The sequence below is a fragment of the Odontesthes bonariensis genome, chromosome 10 (assembly GCF_027942865.1).
Source record: "Odontesthes bonariensis isolate fOdoBon6 chromosome 10, fOdoBon6.hap1, whole genome shotgun sequence".
Classification (NCBI taxonomy): Eukaryota; Metazoa; Chordata; class Actinopteri; order Atheriniformes; family Atherinopsidae; genus Odontesthes; species Odontesthes bonariensis.
In genome coordinates this window covers 19,551,105-19,568,049 of record NC_134515.1, presented here as the reverse complement: position 1 = coordinate 19,568,049, position 16,945 = coordinate 19,551,105, and the positions used below count along the sequence as shown (strand labels likewise).

Sequence of the window (16,945 nt, the reverse complement as noted above, 5' to 3'; positions counted from 1 at the left end):
TTAGGTGAAACTGACCATTTGTAGCATCTAGCTCCATAGGGCCCCATTCATTCTGGTCTCCACCGACGCCCCCAGTGGAATTCTGGTGGAACTGCAGCCAAAAAGCCGGTACAATGGGGCTTAATAGAGAGTGGCAAGGCTGTTCGTTATAAAGGCTGTGGTGGCGTATCTGTACTATTAAGGGCGGATTATAGTTCTGCGTCTATCGTCTTGACGTGTTACTTTGCTCTGGTCGCGAACCACTTTTCATGTTATGGTTCTGCAACCTCGGTCTGGAATTTCTCGGGACGCACAGCAGTTTCCCCTCGCGAGAATTTCGGTGGGCGGTGACGAGAACTTCGGGGGTGCCGGCGGAAGTGTTTATTTTTCAAAAAAAAAAAAAAAGTGTATGCAAGATATGGATCTGGAGTTGCTCGACATCGAAGAAGAACAGCTTCTTTTATTGGAGTTGGCGAAAATGCAAAGGAGGAAGCCACACAGACAACCGGAAAGGCACACCGAGGACCAATCACAGCCGCTTTTGTCTGCGCACTTCCGTTGGTGGTCTGCGTGCGTCTGTCGCGTAGTCAGGATTTTTCTGAGGTGCACGACAACGCGCGCAGAGCCTCTGCGTGGGGGAGTGGTCAAGATTTTGACGCTCGCAGAGGCTCTGCATCCGAGCGTCAGAGGCTTTGCGTCCGAGCGTCAGAGGCTTTGCGTCTGAAGCATAAATCAGGCTTTATAGAATCTGTGATTTCTAGAATCTGTGCTTTGACCAGCGATTTCTTCTACTGCCTGGGGTTGAACGGAGGTTGATTTTACTCTATATCGCCACCTCCTGGCCAGAAAAACTGCCGGTCCGGCGCTATCAGTTTAGCCTGCTAGGCGTCCACTATTCCGGCACGTCAACGTAACTCGCCGGATTGGATGCCTAGTTGTCGCCGTGTTGCTACTACAGTGGGTGTGTGGGGCGTGTAGAATGGCTCCGGGGGAAAGTAAATAACTTGTGATTTTAACCAACCGAAGTTTCTCCCTCTAAAAATTTGAGTTTTGGAGGGAAATTAATGTTTATAAATCGTCAGCAATGGAACATTATTTCATATTGTACCATGGATCCGGATCTGCGAGCGAGGAAAGCTGCTGTGCTGCTGCTGCGACACAGGAGATGGTCTACTGTCATTGGGTAACGCACTCCGTCTGCCGTGGCAAATTTGCATAAAGTTCGGCCGAGCCCAACTTTTTGAAGTGCCGCAGGTCCGCCGCTCGCCGTGCCGGAATCCCAGCATGCTTTGCGAGCACGGCGACAACGATCGGCCGGATTTCATTGAAAATGAATTGAATGCGTTGGATACGGCTTGACGTGCCGGAATAGTGGACGCCTACCGTAATTCTGCAGTAAAACTCAGCTATGCTGCGTATAAACTTTGGTTAGGACATGCCAGTAGGATTATTTCTGCACACTCTTATGGTATGTATAGGTGTTTTTTGTATGCAATACACTTCAAAATGACATAAAAATCGCACATTGTGCCTTTAAATCATTGAAAAAAATAATACAAATTAAAACAGTTTATGAGTCTTTTTCAATATATAAAAAAAGTTATTTTTATTTTACAACACACAAAGACAACGGACAACAGATATTTTGCAAAATCAAGTAATAATTCATGTTAATATAAAAAGTACAAAAAGAGCTGTAAAATGGGTCATCTCGTGCTACTTCAGCAAACTGCACAATTTTAGCGCTGGGTCTTCAAATAATGCCAAACAAACTTTAAATGCCCTGAAAACTGAGATACTCCACATGTAATAACCATTATTTCACGGCCTCGTACCGACTAATATTTGGTTTCATAAATTATTACTTTCTGCAAAAATCAGTGAAGAACCATAAAAAAACGTATTTCCTTTAATACTGTGACTCTTCAAAGATTTTTGGCTGCACGGAACCGAAGATGTGGAGAACATTTTAAAACTCATATTAATTAACCACCACTTGCATCAGTTACTGTGTCTCTGTCCCAGTCCATAGCATCAGGTGAGTACAGCATCTGCCTTGAGGAACAGCCTGCTATGCCAGTAGTCTGGGTTGTCAAATGATGTGTTGCTGCCAGGCTCTCCCATGCCAGCACAAACCTTGATGTATTCCCCGATCCCTGCACACCTGCCTCTGCCCATCTCCTCAGGAGCAGCCCTCCCCTTCACTGGGAGGTTCTCATATTCTGTGTGCTCCCACTTTTCAGGCACCACTCCAAACCCGGTCATCTCCTCATACTCCTCCACGTTTGCTACTCCAGCTGTCAGCGCATCTGGCTCAGTCATGTCTGTACTGCTCAGATCCCCATGCAGAGTGGTTTGTTTATCTGTGTTGTGGCATTTCTTAGTTTCTTCTTCCCCCTCATGCGCCTTTGTCAACACCCTCGCTATTTGGTGTGTATCCTCGGTCTCCGTTGCACCCGTTGCAGATGTTTGAATCCCACTTCCCTTACGTTCAGGGTCACCTTCCTCTGAGGAGTCAGAACGCCTGATATCCATATATTCATACCTGAAAATCCCTTGGGCTGTTTCCGCTTGGTCATCCACAGTTTTGATCTCACTGGTGAACTGATGTTTGTCTATTGAGTCTCTTTGTTCTGCCACAGCTACTTCACAGACCTCGGGTACTTGATTGCATCTTACAGCTGAGATTGGAGTTTCCTCGAGTGCTTTGTCCTCTGTGGGTGACAGAGCCCTGAGTGTTGGAGAGGTTAAGGGGGACGCTGTATGACTAAGTGCCACTGCAGTGTCGTCGCCCTGTAACGATATGCTACTGGTCGAGCAGGGAAGAACACTAGACTCTGTGATCATGGTCTCATATTCCTGGGAGGGGTTTGTCACCATGGGAACCAGATTATTCTTTAGTCTTGAGTTCCTTCGGCCAGAACAAGATATTCTGGAGACTGTTAGCCGGGAAGACAAGAAGAAAGAGAGAAGAGGAAGAAATCTCAATTAGGCAGTTTTACATTTCTGTCACCCCATCATTCAGTTGCTGCAATCCCAACATACAGCAACAAACCAACCACATATAGCAGGAGAAGTTTGCACTCTCTTGTTGTGCTGCATGTAATTTACCTCTTTCTGGTGTACCAGGTGACCCAGGCAGGACATAGCCATAGCTGTCCACCTCCTCCTCCTCCTCTGCCGTCCACGCCTTGTAAGAGGACGGACTTGAGGCTGTGGAAAGCTTTCTGTGTCGGCTGATGGGCACACGAGGGTTACTCCTATCAGAGCAAAACTTAGTCCTGTGAAGGCTCCCAGTCCGCAAGCCTTCCTCACGCATTTCTGCCTCCCTGCTATTCCCTCTGACCTCTGACCTCTCGGGCAGTGTCCGCACTGAGCTCAGACGAGACCTGTGAAACCACAGCTGAGACAAAAAATTAAAGTCAGTAGCTACAACAGTGGCTCATTTTATTGTGTTAGTTCATGAGGTAATGACCCACTAGCAATGCTATGCAATAGAGTATTCTGCTAATAAGCATGGCGCTAAGAGTTAAAGTTAAAAACATCTACTCAAATAAGCTGGTAGGAAGGTGTAGGTTGGCATGAATTTGTGTGAACATTTGTGTGTTTGTCACACCTGGCGGATGCTTTCCGCAGGGCTGGGGGTCATTGGCAGGTATCCAGCTGGTGCTGCCTGAGATGCGCCAGTCTGCAAATCAGACAACACATTATGCGTCGATGGGTTTGGCACTGATTCAGTGACAGTGGTCCAAAACCAGCCGATCTATCAACTTAAAGACACGTTTATATTACCCTGTATGAATTAATCAGTGAACGAGACAGACTCCAAGACGGAGAGTGCTGAAGAGGAGGCGTAGCAAAGCCATCCTCTAGTCCCTCTTCATCTGGGTCTTCTAAATCTGCATCCAACAGTCCTCGCTCTGACTCTCTTCGATGGATTTCGCCCGCAGCAGCGCTTTCTCCTTCCAGCTGCACAGAGACATTGAAGAGCAGGGTTAAGGTGTCAAACCAGAGCTAAAACATAAAGCTGAGAACAAGTGACCATGAGCATTCCCACCTTGATGACAAGGTATCTGGGTGGGTCTCTTGCCATCCGAGTAAAGTCACTTGCCAGCTCTTTGAAGGTTGGCCTTATGTTTTCATCAATCATCCAGCCTTGACAGAAAATGTTTAATGGTTACACACATACAGTTGGTGTTTGCACCTAATAGAGAGAGCGTTTGAATGCGTTTGTGTGTGGCTGGGTGAGCTGTTTTGACCCACATTTAACCATCACCATGTAGACATCTATAGTGCAGATGTGAGGCTGCGACAGACGTTCGCCCTTCTCCAGCAGACTTGGCACTTCCTGCGGCTGCACGAATGCATAGGGCTCCGCCCCAAATGACATCATCTCCCACACCGTCACCCCTGTCCAGGAAGGGAGACATTTAAACGCTCGTGGCAAAAAAACTAATTTACAGATAACAGCTACACATGCTCACAAAGCCACTCACCATAACTCCAAACGTCACTTTGGTGAGTATATCTTCGAAACAAGATGCTTTCAAGTGCCATCCATTTTATGGGTGTCTGAATGAGGAGAAAAATTGCAGACAGGCAGTTTGGGTCGGCCTGATTAGTTTGAGCTTGAAAACTGTTTATCATTGATTTGAGACAGAGCGTGTCTCAGCAACCTTTGTGTCTGTGTAGACGTATTTCTTGTCATCGGGATAAAGGAGGTCTGCCACACCATAGTCGGAGATCTGGACCTGAAAGGCGTTCTTCAGCAAAATGTTGCGGGCAGCCAGATTCCTATGGACCATGCAGTGCTCCTCTAGATAGAACATACCCTGAGATACAAACACATGAACTCCACATACACCATTGGCAGCTTGTTTGTGACATTAAGTTGCTTAACAGAATTGCAGCTGTACTCACCTTAGCGACCTGCACACACCAGTTGAGGAGGCGCTGTGGGTCCAGGCTGTTCTTATGCTGCCTGATGTGTTCCAGTAAGGAGCCCTGAGAACTGACCTGGGTCACCAGCTGCAGACTGGCACCTGGACAAATACCCAGCAGCCTCACTATGTAGGGATGATCCAGGCTGCCCATGGACAGCATATGCTGAAAAATGATAAAATAGGGTTGTGTAATTGTGCATTTTTTATTACGTCACATTAACTGGTATAACTGATACTAAATGAATAAATAAAACCCAGAACACTCACATCAGTGATCTCGGTAAAGGTCTGTCGGCCTGAGCTGTCCTGGATGGTCTTAATGGCAACAGGGATCTTTACCGTCTCTCCCTCTGGAGTCCAAAAGCCCTTTAACACAAATCTTGTTTAAGAATACAGTAATAGCACACAAATGAGTGGATAAACACTAAACGTTTATCAAAAGGAAGTAATCAATACCTTGTGCACTGTGCCAAAAACACCAAAGCCAAGCACCTTGACTTTTTTCAGCTCAGAGGCTCTCAAAATACGAGCATGAACCTTCGTGCCTTTCTCTCCAGGACCCAGGGGCTCAAAGCTCTGCCAAAAACAGAACAATTACTCCTGGCTGACTCCTGGCTCAGCGAGAACAAATGCGTGTGGCCATAATAATCAAAGGCAGTTCATAAAGTCGTATGGTCTCTGAAGTCTCACCTCCCCACTCTCCAGATATCTCCTCATGGCTCTCTTGTGACGGATGGCCAGGCCTCGATGGTACAGCACTCCCAGGAAAAACAGCACCAGGCAGAAAATCAGGCCGGCTGGGACCCCTAAAGCTACACCTGTGATCTGACCGCTGCAGAGTGAAGCAAAGATGCAAGTTGAAAAAACTAAAAAAGTTGAAGACAAACTTCAGCAGAAACCCAACCCCCCGAGTTTCAGGTTTTTTTTTTACACTTTCATGTTTTAAATCAGGCTTTCTACAGTTTGATTGCAACTAATGTCCCCAAAGAAATGACAACGTTTGAAAAAGATATCGAGAGGTTCAGAGATACAATGTTTTGTTAAAATGTATTCTCTCTTTTTTCTATTAGTTGTGTAAGAATTTGTGGAGGTCATATGATGCTTTTTGGGTCCTTTCCTGTTCCCTCATTGTGTTGCGTGGATTTCTTTGTAAAAGTCTGCGGTTCCAAGTTACACAGCCTCAGGACAGCTTCCAAGGATGTCCCTCTCTGTCCCAGAAGACACTTTAAACATCTCAGTGGCTGTCAGGGCTTCACCTCCTGAACGCGTCATCACTATGAGCAGCACTTAAGGAACTGAAAATCCAGATGTTTGCTCCACATGAGTACTTTTACTGAAACTTGGATACTGTATGCTGAGCATGCTGGGGGACGATCAATGCTGATTATAAACATTTTAAGGAGGTGAAAACAGATATGAGGACATTTTGAACTGAGACATGAGGACTTCGGAGCTGTCATTTTAAATTTGCCGAAGGAGTGAGGCGATGAAGAGAAGAGGAGGCACAAGTTTGACGAATGACTTGAGCCTCGGGTGCGGGTTGCTGTGTTTTTGCCTTTTGTAGTATGGGGACAACCTAAACTCCACTGAATGTGTTATTAGCATTGCCTGACACAGCTCTATTAAAGCTGTCTAATAGAGCTGTAGAAACAGAATAGGAATTACACCTTTTTATGAAAGGGTATTTAAGATTAGAAAGAGGTGCTACAGGAGCTTTCTTTTTTTTTTTATAAAAAAAAAATGACATAGCTAACTTCATTCTAATGGACCTCTAAGTTACAACCATGAACCTAAAAAATGAGGATAGAGTGTGCGTCTAACATTGGACTGTGGAGGATCACACAAATAACACTGCAGTGTCAGTTTTCACCAGCAGAGGGAAACACTCACCTACTAACTGCCAGTCGCGCTGTCTCTAAACAGTCATTTAATCCTGGGCCGAAGCATCTGAAACGCATACAGTAGTGATCTCAAACATTCATGAATTCAGTAATTGTGACGCTAGAATACACATAAATATACGTTGAGTCTTACCCCTGTGTGCAATTGGGGTGACACGGTTCACAGTGACCCTCCCTGTTGGGATATTTGAAAATCAGCCCTTTCTGTCCATCATTTACTCCAGTTGGACAGGAGGACATGCAGTAAGGACCATCTCTAAGATTGGCACAAGCAACGCATTCATCTGCACCCTAGAGGAGACACAAAAGGACAGTGAGATGGACTACTGGGCAGATCGAGCCAGCAGTGAAACAAGGCATCCTGCTTGACACAAGCAGTATGATTTCTAGCCAAATGGGCACAAAGTGATGGAAATTAAAAATGAAAAAAATACAGAATACTTTCCATTCCACAAATGAGATTGCTTTTACTTAAGTTTTCATTCACAAAGCATCTCGTGTCTTGACAGTATATATAGTATTACTTTTTGAAGTTTGAGTTCAGAAGTGGGAAGACTTTATTCTCTCATCTGGGTTATAAGTTAGAGTGTATGGGAACACGTTTTAAAGAGATTTAAAATGGTAACATTAGACAAAGAAAAAAAGGGGTAAAAAGGTTCTTTCAGGGGTCAAATTTGTACAAGTATTTGTGAAGTAATGCCATAAGTAGGTAAAAAAAAAAGCCAAACGCAACAAAGTTCCTGTATAATGAAAGCAAGTGATTACCGGTCCCGTGCAGCTGACTTTCCCCCTCTGAGGCTTGCATTCTGGATGACAGGCAACACACTCACCATCAGAACCTGCAAATTCCCTTGGAGATCTGCAGAGACGATAAACAAAATTAGACATAACATAAAAGGACAACAACATCAACCACTTGAATGTCAACTCATAATTACCGACCCCGAGAGAAAGCTACAGCTGCCCACGCATGTGCCATCGCGGCTGTAGTTCCTACAGGAAAGACACTGGTCAGGGCCTGAGCCCCAACAGCCCGAGTCTGAACACAGTGGGTCACACACACGGCCCTCTGCAACTGCACACACAACCATAGAGGAGCATCAGGAACCTGCTGCAGCTAAACAAGGCCATTTGTGCTCGTCCCTCAATTACGATATTTCACAATTAGTTAGAGGAGTAACAACTTTAACATTTCACTGCATTACAGCAGAGGCTTTCCTCACCGCACTCTGCCAACTGCCTGTTGTTGTTGAGATTGCTGACTCGAACCCTGCGGCCTCTGAACAGCCGCGTCCAGTTGACGGTGTGGTGATAACAAAGGTTGGCGTTCTGACTGATGTACACGCTGCCGTCACTGATCTCGCGGAGAGAGCGCAGACCCAGTGAGGTAAGAGTGGGGATGCGCATCACCATCAGAGAGAAGCTCCTTTTGTTTGAGGGTAGGGGAATTCAAACATAACAAAGTTAACTGGAGGAACATTTAATGGTTTCTATCGGCACTCCCAATTTCGGTTGGCCATGTGATTGCATGCTGTTGTTTGCAGGTCAGTGATGGGAATCTCACATAAAAAAATTCCAACCTGTTCACAGCGGTCGCAGCAATGCGAGGATATGTCATGAGCTGCTAACACACAGAGGGGCTTACAAAACTGAGCAGACATTCAGGAGGGTATGAAGCAAGCAAAATGACAGAAATGACAAATTGTAATGCAACGCAATTTACAATCCACACAGGAAGATACACCATCAGTTTGGGAAGGAAACCTCAGAACCAGCCGGAGAATTTGAACAGGTGCATAGAACCACATTCATCAGATTGGTCATCTGTCTCAAGAAGATTTGATCATAATGACCTTGATTGCTGATGTTCTTGTTTACAGAATATTTGTTTAATCAGATTAAATTCCTGTCACTGAATGCAATCAGCCTTACTTGTAGAGCGACCGTCCTTGAATAGTGGCGAGGCTTGAAAAAACAGACAGGTCATTCAGCTCTTTGGGCCATGACTGGATGTTTAGAATATCTGAGAATGAGACGAAGTTATAGTATTAAAACAGGAACCCATATGACAACGTACACACAACACATGGCTAATGACAATTTCCAGAGCCAAGAAATGAAGTATTTCCAGCATTTTACAGCTCATGGACAGATGTCGTGTGATCCTCCTTTTAGGGTTCATCAGTATCATCAGTATTAAGCATCGAAACAGACCCAGACCATATGGGATATGGATTTCTATGCTGGAATACGCCATGGGCATTTAAGACCTCACAGACTAATACATGCGTTTCATAACCCAATGTGCCTCAAAACCTCTGTTTCTCAAGGGGTCAGTAATAGTATGTGTTTGTGCCATTATACGTTTATACAAATATGCGTTCTGAAAATCAGACTTTTCTCAACCCCCGTTCTTTAAATCGAACAGACACAACAGTCTTTAATTCCCATTTGAAACTGAATGTTAATCCTAGAGGTTTGTGTATGTTTGCTGCTCACAGTGTGTAATGTCTTTTCATTTCTTGGGATGGTGAAAGGCTTTTTATCCCAACTTATTTTTGTGAGTAAATGATTGTATGCCCCTATAAAGAGAAAATCCAATTGACAAAATGTTTCCCCTGACACCCTGCTGCTGATCATTTGAGTATATCAGGCGATGTGTCAGACATGTTGGATAGCTTACTGCTGGGTAGTAATTATCTGTGCTTTTCCAGTCTTTTCTCTCATTTCTACTGTCTCATCGCTGGTATTTTCGGAACAGGCCGAGGAATTGTGAGTCACTGTTGATCAGCTACAGGATATATTAGTCATCCATTGTGCATGCAATGACGTGGAGCAACACAGAGCTATTTCATTTGAGAAAATAGTAAACAACTGCCTAGTGCAAAAGTGACCCAGTCTAAAATTCACGATATCTAGCATTCATTTGAACCATATGAATTGCCTCTGTGGGTTCTTTTTGAGTAGCTTTGCTCTTCCATCAAGATTCCTCTCATATTTTTCAGACTGAGAATGCTCAGACTGCCATTTACTGCAGGTAAGACACTGACTACTCATAAGCACTTTACATAAACCCCCTAAAAAAAAAAAGGTCTCCACAAACAGCTTTAATATCTTTGCCATAACTGCATAGAAAGATGAATTAAAAGTCATGCTTCTCGAGAGGAGAGAAAGTCATTCTCATACTGACTCTAACATTTTAATAATGTAAATAAGAAATAAAACATATCAAACCAATAATTAACACAATTATTATGTATCATTACAGATTAACTTAAAAGAAAATGCTTACTGTAGAATATACAAACCTGTTATCTCGCTCACGGTGCGGAACACGTCCAATTGCTTGGCATAAAGGGGCGGGATGTTTTTAAAGTCATCTCTGTGAAAAGAAGAAACACAATATGAACATGCATGCTGTCCAACATTGTGCTCTGACACTGCAACTTATGCAGATGATTACCCAAGAATCCCCGTGACCAGGAAGTGAAGGCTGCCCTGGATCTTCGTACAGTTGATGAAGCTGTCGATGTTGCTGGAGTCCACGGTCTGTCTGTGTTCAGCACCAGTGCCTTCACACACTACAGGAATGACCAAAACACATCATTTCCTTTGACGACTGACAGATAATGTATGTGGTGAGAGGTGGAAAGTGTACTTTAATGTCAACCTTTTGGGCAGAACCCACTGCAGAGTTCACACTGCCTGTGGCCTTCTCTCTCTACTTCCATCTTGTCTAGAGGACATACACTAACGCAGGAGCTGCCGTCCACCACGAAATTAACTACAGACGGGAAGAAAAAGAGATAACACAAAACAGAGGAACCACTTGCAATGTAGCCTTATGTTAAACCTCAAAACACATATCTGCATTAATATCTGGTATGATACCAAATAACAGTGCTTCACATACTGACTACGTACTTGGGCACTGAGAAACACAGATTGATCCATACTGGTACTTGGCATTAGGGTTGGTCTCCATTTGAAATGTCTGCTTGTTGTAGATGAGAGTCTGGGGACACTGGGACACACAGGCTCCGGAGTCGTTGAAATGACGACATGCCTTTACAGGTACACACACACACACATACACTCAAACACTGACAATTCTATTTGAGTATTTTGCATATCAAATTAAATACTGACTTTGAAAACTCTGACATCACATGTTTCACACCTATGGCAGCTGAAGCCCATTATACAGTATACACAATTTATATCAAAGGTACAACGTAATCTATTCACAGTATATGCCTGTTTATCTTTCCAAACTAACACCAGGCCAAAGATGCAGACCTCTAGAATGCACAGAAAGCAGTATAACACACAAAAGGGGGAAAAAAAGGCCAACAGGAGGCTATGACCTCTTAGATCCACTTTGCCAGATTACTCACTTGCCTCAACATGAAGGTTACCAAAAAACAGGGAACACAGAGGTCAGGATTACATCTCAAAAGAGAGTAATTCAATATCCCATAAAGCCACAACGCCAACACTTTCAGAACACATTATTGTTTGAACCTATATAAATTACCACCATATTCTAAGTAGAACCTTTAAACATCGAATTTAATGCACTGTGGCAATGTTTAACTCGGGATGAATAATGACGAAAAATGTTTCTTTCTATGTATTTTTATCAACATATTCTGTTCTTTGTGTTTGGTGTTAATAAGATAATGTTATCATGCCAACATGATTGACTAAGAACGGAAAGATACCAACTAAATGTCAGCATTTTGTATACGTTAGCATTCTAAAAGTCAGCATTTTGCTCAAAGTGCTGCTGTCCTTACTTCATCCTCACAGAAACAGAGGAATAGGGGCACTTTTTAAGTAATTTCCTATTGCAACACCCAAGGTTTTACGGTCTGAGGCCATGAAGTATCATATTCACATGGACTAATTTCAGTGTGTTGCTTTTCTAACCGCTAACTCCACATCAATTGGTGACCCAAAAAGTTTTGAAAATGCTGCTGTACATCTCATGGCATTGCATATAAGAAGCACAACATTTCTGGCCCTTTTTACATGTCATTTATACACATTCCAAGCTTTCTGAGTCTTATACTGCACGGTTAGAGTTGGGGCAAAAGTACAAGGCAGGGTGAAATCCCTTAAAAGTAGATGCCATGCAAAAAAAAATATAGATTTCGTAATGACACACAACATGACACGGTGTGTTAATAACGTGTTTTCATGAGACCAAGCTACGTATTCACTGTCAAGGTTTGGCGGTTTTGGTCTGTGACTGTTTTACTTTTAGATGTTTTATTCTTGTGAAAGTAGTGTTTCACTTACCGGTCAGTGTTAAACCAGTTGATTATTGCCCACCCCAGATAAAAAAAGAAAAAAAACTTCTTTTATAGTCTAGCTTTCTCACCACTGTTTTGTTTTTCTATTGTTTTCCAGTGTTTTTGACGGCTCCTTGTCTGTTGTTTGCTTTGATAATGGCTACCTTGCGCATGTCCCTTGCGTGGGATTTTTGGACCAAACACATCTTTGTTTCTTGCATTTAGATCCCCTATTAAAACAACACCTTATTAATACTTGTATTACCACATATTGATATCATGGCAAAAACTTAAAGGCTGGATGATTATCCAAGAGACTGAGTATGCCATATGGCTGCTTGGAAAATTGTAGCCCACTTAGATTGTGCTGTAGTTTATCAATGGGTGAAATATGAAATTTCAACTCTGAGATTCCTGAAGACTTTTGGCTCTGTTCCAAAAGAATAAAATGTCGAAGCAAATGAGACCAACAAGCGAAGTTTCCATTTCTTTTATGGAGACATGTCTGAATAGAATGTCCTTGTGTTATTTGTTCTGAACAATTATGAACCAACATAACATGGTGCAAACAGAGCCTTTCTCTTGATTCATCCATCTAATTCTTGTAAAGAGGTAGAGGCCCAGCAACTTACGAAACAGTCCACATCTAGAGGGCCTTTGCATCCCGCTGCACACTCTATGTGACAGCAGTCCCTGGGGCTTGTCCCAAAGCAGCGGCCATTACACTGGGGAGCGCACACGATCTTAGTTACTGAGACACACAGGAGAAAAAGGTCAAACAGAGGTCACCTAAATGCAGGCATGTCTTTGTGCATGCGTCTCTCTGTGTGTATGTGTCCATAAATAGAGCCATTCTTTTAAGTGAATGTAGTGGAGGGAGAAATAAATCAGTGACAAAAATAGAAACATAGCATGTGGGCACTCACAGATCTGACACTGGTCCTCATTTGGACCCCAGCAATAATCTCCACAAGATTTGTGGCATGGGCCTGATAGAACGAGGGGAAGAGGCAAAAAGACAGGTCGTTGAGAAATAAAGAAATAATCTAGATATAATTGGGAATACGAGAAAAAAGTCCGGTCCAAATAGTTCAAATAATACCTCTCTCTCCGTTGTACTGGACGTCAATAGGAGCGCTGTTGTCCCGTATAATATCCTGCCAGAAGATCCAGGGGCCATAACTGAGATATTTGTTATTGATAATCTTCACTCCTCCCTCCAGAATCTCTGTAAATAAATGAGAGACAATATAAGAGAAAACAGAAAGGAGATTCTATCAGCAGGGGTTACTGCAGCCGCCTCAGTCTAGAGTTAAAAAGTCCAATATCAAGGGGTGTCTGCAGTGTGTGTGGATGTGTGTTCTTAAGTTTTCAAATAATATTGATGATCCTTCATGTCCCAGTGAATATTTTCTTTTGCACCTTTAATTTTCGTCTTCCAGTTTTCACTGGCTGTAAAATCTCTCCTCTCATTTACCTGTCAAATTAGCGAGCCCCAGCTGCCGCAGGCCATTGGAGCCATCCTTGGGGTAGTTAAAGAAAACTGAGAGGGCAAAACGTCTTTCATACAGACTGTTTCCTCTGATGACCCGTAGTTGGCCCAAGGGAATCTCCTGAAAATGGTTCATGGCAATAAGGACGTAGCCGGTCACCTCTCGGATTGTCTGAAAGGAAGAAAATACAGAAGTATTGCTTCATAAATGAAACAGCAGGGCTTTTTTTATTTTTATTTGATCTAAGTTACTTTTATGGTTCAGTAGAAAATATTGTCCAACTAAACTGGTTTAAGGGTGAATAAAGAAGGAGGATGTTAACCTTGAGGAAGGAGAAGTCCCAGTTACTCTCAATCTGAGTGATCTCCAGGTTTCCCATGATGATCTCACAGCCAGCATATCGGTCTTTAATCAGGTTGTACTGATTCTCTTGAGAGCCGGTGGAGCTCAGATCATTCTGTGTGCCAGGACACACCTCTGATACATAGGGATGAAGCAAAGTTCTTAGTCTTAGAAGGCTGTCTGGAAACAAAACTCACACCCTCGCATATTGTGTAGAAATAACTTGAGCTGAAGCTATTATGGTCAAATCTGAGCAAGTTTCAGAAACTCTACTGGGAAACTAAAGGAATGTACTGTATACTGAATTGAAATTGAAAGAAGACACCAATAAGGCCCTCTGAAACTGCACAAATAGCAAATGGGAGTCTTGTGGGTTTGTATTGTGACCATTTATGCGCTTGATGAATCTCCCTGATGCTGTGTGCGCTGCAGAGTTTGATCTGAAGCAAACAGACAGGCTGTAAACCACATACATGGAGCAGTCCAGGCCTGAGGGTGATGGAGAGAAGGCCGGGGGGTCGAGGGAGAAGGGCTTCTCTCAGACAAAGTGTCTTATTGTGATAAAGCTATAAAAGTGGACAGTGTTTCCCAGTGAGTGAAGAGTGATGCAGTGACAGACAGTGCTCCTGTGTGTGTGTGTGTGTGTGTGTGTGTGTGTGTGTGTGTGTGTGTGTGTGTGTGTGTGTGTGTGTGTGTGTGTGTGTGTGTGTGTGTGTGTGTGTGTGTGTGTGCGTGTGTGTGTATGTGTGTGTGTAGGGTGAGCGTTGCTGAGATCATACCAAAAGACAATGGGCCATGTGTGAGTAGGACGTTCTGGCAGTGGGAGGGGAAATATCGTGAACGGAAGGAGACATACACACCATCTATTAATGAGCAACAAAACTTGTGGCCTGGCTCTTTATGTGCAGAGATTAGGCACCTGCAGCACTGAACTCGAGTCACATTTCCTGTTTTCAGTTTGAACATGCAGGTATAAACAGGAATCTTACAACTGCACAGATACAGTGGAGCTGATAAACATCCTTTAAGGCCTGCTGCATGTATTTTTTTCTGGTTGTTAGTAAGAGCCGTATGATTATCACAGCCCAAAAACAACAACAACAAATACATGCTTTCAAATGAACAGTGACAATGAGGATCCACTGGAGGAGCTGCACAATGTTTCTATTAGAATCCTTAAAACACACACACGTGAATAAAATAACCAAATTCCACCTCATCTAAAATAAGAGAGGGCCATTGCAAAAATGTCTTTTAATTGACATAAAGTTAAAATTTCAGTATTTTCTGATCTGTATTGAGGATATTTCCCTACTTTATATCCCACGGCTTTGCATGTTTAGGCTTTAGAAAAAGATTCCGCAGGTGCAAGCTTATAAATAAAGAAAAAATGGATGACAATGGCTATGAATGTAGAAAAACGTTGCAGATGTGGTCCACTGTAACTAACTTCCTACCATCTTACAACGTATTGTCAATCATTCAATAAATGCTTGTAACATAGGGATAAGTAGAGATATTTAGAGCAAAGTGTTACTGTGCTGTGTCGTTCCTTTTTTCCGCAACTGCCATTCAAATTCAGTTTCCAACACCAGTCATCTTTATCAATATCAGTGTTCCAAGTGGGGATGTATTGCTAAATTCATGAACTTGATTACACCCGAGACATAATAAAAAAGCTTTTAAGGAACAGAACAGAGCATGAGCTGTGTGACCTAACACAAAGAAAAGGGGGTGAGTGGTGGCAACTCTAGATGCATCAGTATGAGCCGTTCCACAGTATATTACTGTGTCACATGCTAAGCAGAACATAGAGGAGTACGTTGAGGAGAAAATGCCAACAGGTGAAGTCGGGCTCTTAAATGTAAATGCACCTACCTTCATGCATTTGGGGCGATGCTGTATGTAGCCTGCATGACAAAGTCACACAGAGTAATATGACTCGCAGCTGGTCCATGTTGATGTCGCTCCCGTTCACCGAGATATTAGCATATCACACGGATTCAGGTAGTCCTCCAAATAGACTTTTGTATGAAATACAGGAAAAAAGTTATAGTTGGTTCAAAAAATGAACAAGAGTTTCCCGCTCTGTCTTTGAAAGACGAGAGACGAGAATGAATCATGAAGAGGAGACGAATGCAACTCTTTCCTCAGAATATTTATAGAGCAGATAAATCGATTGAATCAATTACAAAACTGAAAACAGTGAAGAAGTTGCAGCTTATTCTGATGCTGGGATTTCCCTCCCAGATAGGGGCGTCTGATTGGCTCAGTGCCAGAATTATTCACCAATCAGGGGTTGGTCCGTCTTTTTTTCCCCCCTCAAGCTGCGGCCTCAGTCTTTGCACTGAGCAGGCAACAAAAATTCAAAAATGTGTGTGAAGTATTTTGAAGTAAATAAACACTAAATGTATTTTTAAAAAAGCTTAAAGATTTGCAAATGCAAATGCATAGCACATTATTCAAAAGAAAACACAAAATAACATTTAAAGCAGTGTATCATCAAACAGCATCTTGAACTAAAACTGCTTGTAAACCATTTTGAGCATGCTTTTTGCATGCTATGTGTCTCTTTATGTGCAGGTATTTTGGTTTAGTGCTGTCAGCTGCTGCATGTGGACGCAGTGTTGTGGTCTCCCAGTCTGTGCCCAGTCTGAGTGGCTGCACTGTTTTCCCCATAAAGAGTAGTATTGTCTCCACAGGCCTGTCAACTGGTTAATCACCTCTTTGATGCGTATGGAGAAGCCAGTCACAATGGCCACATTGTCAGACAGTCAAGTGACTTCTGAACCCAAAACAAGAACATGCTTAATTTAGGGAAATGGCCTGAGAGAAGGCAAAATTCCTGAACATGAAGCTGTGAGGGAAAAGCGGGTCTAGTGGCCACTAATGGATGGATATCAGTAAGTGCTTCTGACAGATATGCTGTTAATCTTATTTTTTGAAAAAGGGAGGGAGATAGCTTGAACAGTCTCCAGTTTGTATGAAAG

At 43.0% G+C, this 16,945-nt stretch overlaps 1 protein-coding gene across 2 annotated transcripts; it reads right to left on the bottom strand.

Moving 5' to 3' along the window:
- Window positions 1-1,558: 1,558 nt before the first annotated feature.
- erbb3b (erb-b2 receptor tyrosine kinase 3b) lies at window positions 1,559-16,102 on the bottom strand. 2 transcript variants are annotated; one of them, XM_075476761.1, is made up of 28 exons: window positions 15,834-16,102; window positions 13,936-14,090; window positions 13,598-13,784; window positions 13,223-13,348; window positions 13,047-13,109; window positions 12,753-12,871; window positions 10,748-10,889; window positions 10,494-10,607; window positions 10,287-10,404; window positions 10,132-10,205; window positions 8,756-8,846; window positions 8,047-8,249; window positions 7,766-7,898; window positions 7,589-7,682; window positions 6,957-7,114; window positions 6,813-6,869; window positions 5,613-5,754; window positions 5,379-5,498; window positions 5,190-5,288; window positions 4,900-5,085; window positions 4,656-4,811; window positions 4,476-4,551; window positions 4,243-4,389; window positions 4,037-4,134; window positions 3,772-3,948; window positions 3,596-3,667; window positions 3,091-3,382; window positions 1,559-2,918 (listed from the first exon to the last, which is right to left on the bottom strand). In XM_075476761.1, the coding sequence occupies exons 1-28, from the start codon at window positions 15,910-15,912 to the stop codon at window positions 2,014-2,016; spliced, it is 4,383 nt and encodes a 1,460-aa protein (XP_075332876.1). In that variant the 5' UTR covers window positions 15,913-16,102; the 3' UTR covers window positions 1,559-2,013. The 2 variants fall into 2 exon arrangements, with proteins under 2 accessions (XP_075332876.1, XP_075332877.1); XM_075476762.1 differs by lacking the exon at window positions 15,834-16,102 and adding an exon at window positions 14,429-14,490.
- Window positions 16,103-16,945: the final 843 nt, after the last annotated feature.

What these genes read in the sequence shown, in the direction of transcription:
- erbb3b (XM_075476761.1), bottom strand. Translation starts at nt 15,912, where the DNA reads ATGGACCAGCTGCGAGTCATATTACTCTGTGTGACTTTGTCATGCAGG. An exon ending in CTCTAGATGTGGACTGTTTC is followed by an intron (nt 10,890 to 12,752) that starts GTAAGTTGCTGG and finishes GTACCTGTAAAG; the next exon opens with GCATGTCGTCATTTCAACGA. An exon ending in AAGTCAGCTGCACGGGACCG is followed by an intron (nt 7,115 to 7,588) that starts GTAATCACTTGC and finishes TGTCTCCTCTAG; the next exon opens with GGTGCAGATGAATGCGTTGC.